The 4,459-nt window shown below is 34.3% G+C and overlaps 1 protein-coding gene across 1 annotated transcript in view; it reads left to right on the forward strand.

Annotated features, from left to right (window-relative positions):
* ZMYND11 (zinc finger MYND-type containing 11) overlaps window positions 1-4,459 on the forward strand; it is a 174,797-nt gene that overhangs the window by 151,180 nt on the left and 19,158 nt on the right. The window contains exons 5-6 of the mRNA XM_042782248.1: window positions 3,393-3,470; window positions 3,955-4,047. Coding sequence (XP_042638182.1) covers window positions 3,393-3,470; window positions 3,955-4,047 — 171 coding nt within the window. The remainder of the gene's footprint in view (window positions 1-3,392; window positions 3,471-3,954; window positions 4,048-4,459) is intronic.

The following is a 4,459-nucleotide window of genomic DNA, read 5'->3' on the forward strand; positions in this document are numbered from 1 at the left end:
AAAGAAGTAGACTGCCCAACCCTCCTTCCGAGGAGTGGCTGGTAGGTTTGAACCGCCAGCCTTCTGGTTAGCAGTCAAGTGCCTTAGGCACTACACCACCAGAGCTCCTTCTATGAAGTTAGTGGTTCTCAATTATGGCTGCATATCAGAAACACCTGTGGAGCTTTTACAACTATGAATGTCAGGCCCCACCCCACAACCAACTTTATCAGTATCTCTTAAGGTTACACCTTGACAGAAATGGGTTTTTTCTTTGAGGCAAAAGTTACATCACAGTGACACACACAAGTCTTCACGTACCATTTGATGAATTAGACAAGTACATATGCAAGCCAAATCCCAGCAAGATACAGAATATCATCACCACAGAAACTCCTTTCAAGCTCCTGGTCCAGTGAATCCCCACTGCCATCTCCCTGGCCTAGGTAACATTTGTTCTGATCATTTTCCATCACAGATATATATTCCTGTTCTTTATGTAATGGACACTGGTATTTTTTTAAAAGTTTCTCAGGTGTTTCTAATGTGCAACCAGAATTGATATACACTTAAGCAGGACAGCTAAATCTAAGTAGCACTTTGTTAAATGAGATATACATCTTCCCTGGAACAGTACATGAAGATAATACTTTAATGGAATTTCAGACAGTTTTCTATCAGATAAAGCTATGGTGTGGGTTATATTCATTTAACTACAATACTCATTCCATCATTCCCTTATTTCCTTTTATACTTTGCAGTAATAGTCAATTTTTTTTTTTTTTCCAGGCTCAGCTCACCAATTTTAATTGCACTTAGATGAAGAGAGATAATCTAGCAACCTGGCTAGGTTATCCTAATACAAAACCAGATTTTCATAGTCTAGTTTATTATTTAGTTTTGTGAAATTAAGGCCCTCAACTGGAACTCTGTGCTTTCAGAGTCTTCCCAAAAGGAAGAAAAAAACATGTTGCTACATGTGGTTATACTAAACTCACAATTCATTTAAAAATTTAAACAGATGTAAATCCAAATTAAAGTATTGCAAGAACAAGTAATATTCATGTAATAGCTATTGGAAAAGTTGTTGTTCTTGTTATGTGCCGTCGAGTTGGCCCTGACTCATAGCGACCCCTCCTTGGATTTCCAAGGCAGTATCACTATGGAAGGAGATTGCTCGGCCTTTCTTCCAAGGAGTGGCTGGTGGATTTGAACCGTCAGCCTTCTGGTTAACAGTCAAGTGCCTTAGGCACTACGCTACCAGAGCTCCTAGGAACTGAAAATCGACCTTTATTTAAACTAGATACATGAACAGGTTAGTGCACAAGTTAGCTAAACCTAAGAATGCAAAATAAGGTTTTCCCATTCAGATTCAAACTGTTTCAATATTTTTTATCAAAGAAACATACTTTTTAGCTATAGTGATACGGATTCTGATTCTATCCATACATAAATTTTGCCCATAGGAAACATCTGATTTCTGTATTTTCTAAGGCTCTAAAAACAAAAGTGATTAAGTATCAAACTGATTTCAAGTATTTAGACTAACTTAGAGTGTAGAAAGGAAGAAAACATATCTGCGTATGTAAAATATATCTACACAGTGCCTTCAAGTGTGATTTGCAGAAGGCAGGGACAGAACGTCTATGAACATTATTCCATAGTGTATTCTGGCCATAATGTACTCTGGCCTAAGGAGGAGCAGCTAAATAGTTCTCAAATGTTAGTGTACATGAGAAGCATGTAGGAATCTTGTTAAGAATGACAATTCTCAAGCTACAACTCCCTCCACCCCCATTCTAACCCAAGACAGGGATTATAAATCTGGAAATTTTGCTGCATTTAAACTCCCTATTTATACCATTGGTACCAGTCTTGGAAACCACCTGAGGAAATAAATGAATAAATGAATAAACAAGTACAGGTCACAGGCCCTAACCCCAGAAATTTTAACTCACATGCTCACAAGTAAGCCCCAACTGTATTTTATAAAAGTTCCATCAGTGTTTCTGGCATATGGCAAAGGATGAGAAAAACTTGTCTGTAAGTTGCATGTTAAATTCTGTACACAAGTCATAAAGCTGAATAGAGAGATAAATACTGGCTATGTATGCCTTGACAGAATCTAAGTGAAAAGTGGAAATAAGATAGCACCTTAAACATGAAATATGTGAAATAAAATTATTTTCAGATAATAAAATGTCTTTTGACTTTTTTATTCAGATATTTCAGATATTCAGATTCAATGTGATGTTTATCTATTATCTTAAGCTAGAGAATTCTCCATTATATGAGAAATGTTTACTGTATTGTTTATTGTATTTAGTATAATACATTTATACTAAATTAATGTATTTAGTATAATAATGTTTATTGTATTTAGTATAATATTAAAATGACTTCCCAAGTATCAGGTTCTTTGGGAAGTGATCATACAATTGGGCAGAGTATCATAACCCAGTGAAAAAGTTAAAACATACATTAAATAGTGGCCAACAAGTCTACTCTTTTCCTCTGAGGTATGATCTATGTAATTACATTCACTGCCTAATATTTTGCCTTTGCTTTCCTTCAGACTATTGATGATAATGAATGCCTGGATGGTTATGTCTTCCGAACTTGACTGTTGTTGTTTTTTTATGTGCCGTCGAGTTGGACCTGATTCATAGCGATCCCTCCTTGGGTTTCCGAGGTGGTATCACTATGGAAGTAGATTGCCCAACCTTCCTTCCGAGGAGTGGCTAGTGGGTTTGAACCAGCAGCCTTCTAGTTAGCAAAACATTTGTCCTTGTTTCCTAGTTGAAAAAAGAGTAGAAACCTATCTTTTTTTCTCTTTAAGTGAAGTTAGATTTTCTGAGTGATAAATTGAAGAACCTAATTAGCTTTTAAGACCAGATTAACAGAAATTGGAATTATTACTAGATGAATCCATAACACTTTAAAATAAGTAAGTTAGAGTCTTAGGCTGCACTGTACAATTCATAAATGACACAGATTCTTAATAACTTTAAACAAATATGTATTAAAATTTACCATTCAATACTGCTAATTTAAGATGCCCCCTAAAGGACTTGAGCCAATTTATTTTTTTGTAAAATAACTTATCTCCATGTCCTTTCTTTTTTTGTTTCTTCCAATCTGAGAAACTGGTTGAAGTTTCAAAATACCAAGTAAAAAAGTACTTAATGCTCTAAGGAATTCTGCCAAGCACAACATATTTTCAGTTCTCTACTTGTTAACATTAAATGTAATTTTGATGCAAACTTCAATGATTTCTTTTTACTAAAAATGTTGGAAAATAGTATATCTTTAAACGTTTGTGTACTATAATCTTTCATATATGTTAGTCTTTTACATGAGTATAGACATATAAATGACAAGATTTTATATTTGGCCTTTTCTTTTTTTAACAGAGCATTAAGAAGAAAAATACAAACAAACAGGAGATGAGCACATACCTGAGATTCATTGTCTCCCGCATGAAGGAGCGGGTGAGTTCTGCTGAGGGAATCTTTGAAAAATACCCAAATGCATTTTACTCTCATTCATTCTTAAAACGTTAATGACTGAGAAGTGACAAATAAATGCACAGCAGTATGAAGTATGAAAACCACTGCTGTCATATTGCTTTGTGCAGTAAACAGTTCTTAAAAGGCTTTTAAATAATTTTGTCTTCATTTTTACATTAGATCAGAAACTTTTAAATTTATAAATTCCATTTATCAGAATGAGCATTATCATTGATAATTAGTGTTCAAATGTTACATAAATTTCAAAATAATAATAATAATAACCTTTCTACCAAAACCTTCAGAAATGCCACAGTAAGCTATACATGCATATATACTTTCCAGTTTTAAAGTACTTCTTGTTCAGATTTCTCTTCAGAAGTAGAAAATATTTTGAGTTTTAGGAATTGATATTTTGCTTGTCTTTTCTTTTGCCACATTTAAAATTTATCTAATAATCTTTTAGGCTATAGATCTTAATAAAAAGGGGAAAGACAATAAACATCCAATGTACAGGAGGCTGGTACATTCAGCTGTTGATGTTCCCACCATACAAGAGGTAAAGTCAGTTCATTTCTATTTCAAATATAGTTGGTTAATTATCAAATTAATAATTTAACAAGCAATGATTCTGGTGGTTAATGTTTCCTTTAGAGTTTTACTTAAAGAAAAACCAGCAAATGAGGAAATGTTACTTGTTTTAAATTTCATGTACTAATTCGAAAGCAAATTAGGTGTCATCTTTTAAAAGACCTGGTGTTAAGCTACCTACAGTTTCTTTAAAATTGTTTTACTGTGGTTAAAATATATATATGTATGTTGTTGTTGTTATGTGCCGTCGAGTCGGCCCCGACTCATAGCGACCCCTCCTCGGGTTTCCGAGGCAGTATCACTACGGAAGTAGGATTGCCCAACCTTCCTTATATAGGAGCTCTGGTAGCATAGTGGCTAAAGCACTTGACTGCTAACCA

The sequence above is a fragment of the Orycteropus afer genome, unplaced genomic scaffold, assembly GCF_000298275.1.
Source record: "Orycteropus afer afer isolate SDZICR_OR568_19922 unplaced genomic scaffold, OryAfe1.0 scaffold00271, whole genome shotgun sequence".
NCBI lineage: Eukaryota > Metazoa > Chordata > Mammalia > Tubulidentata > Orycteropodidae > Orycteropus > Orycteropus afer.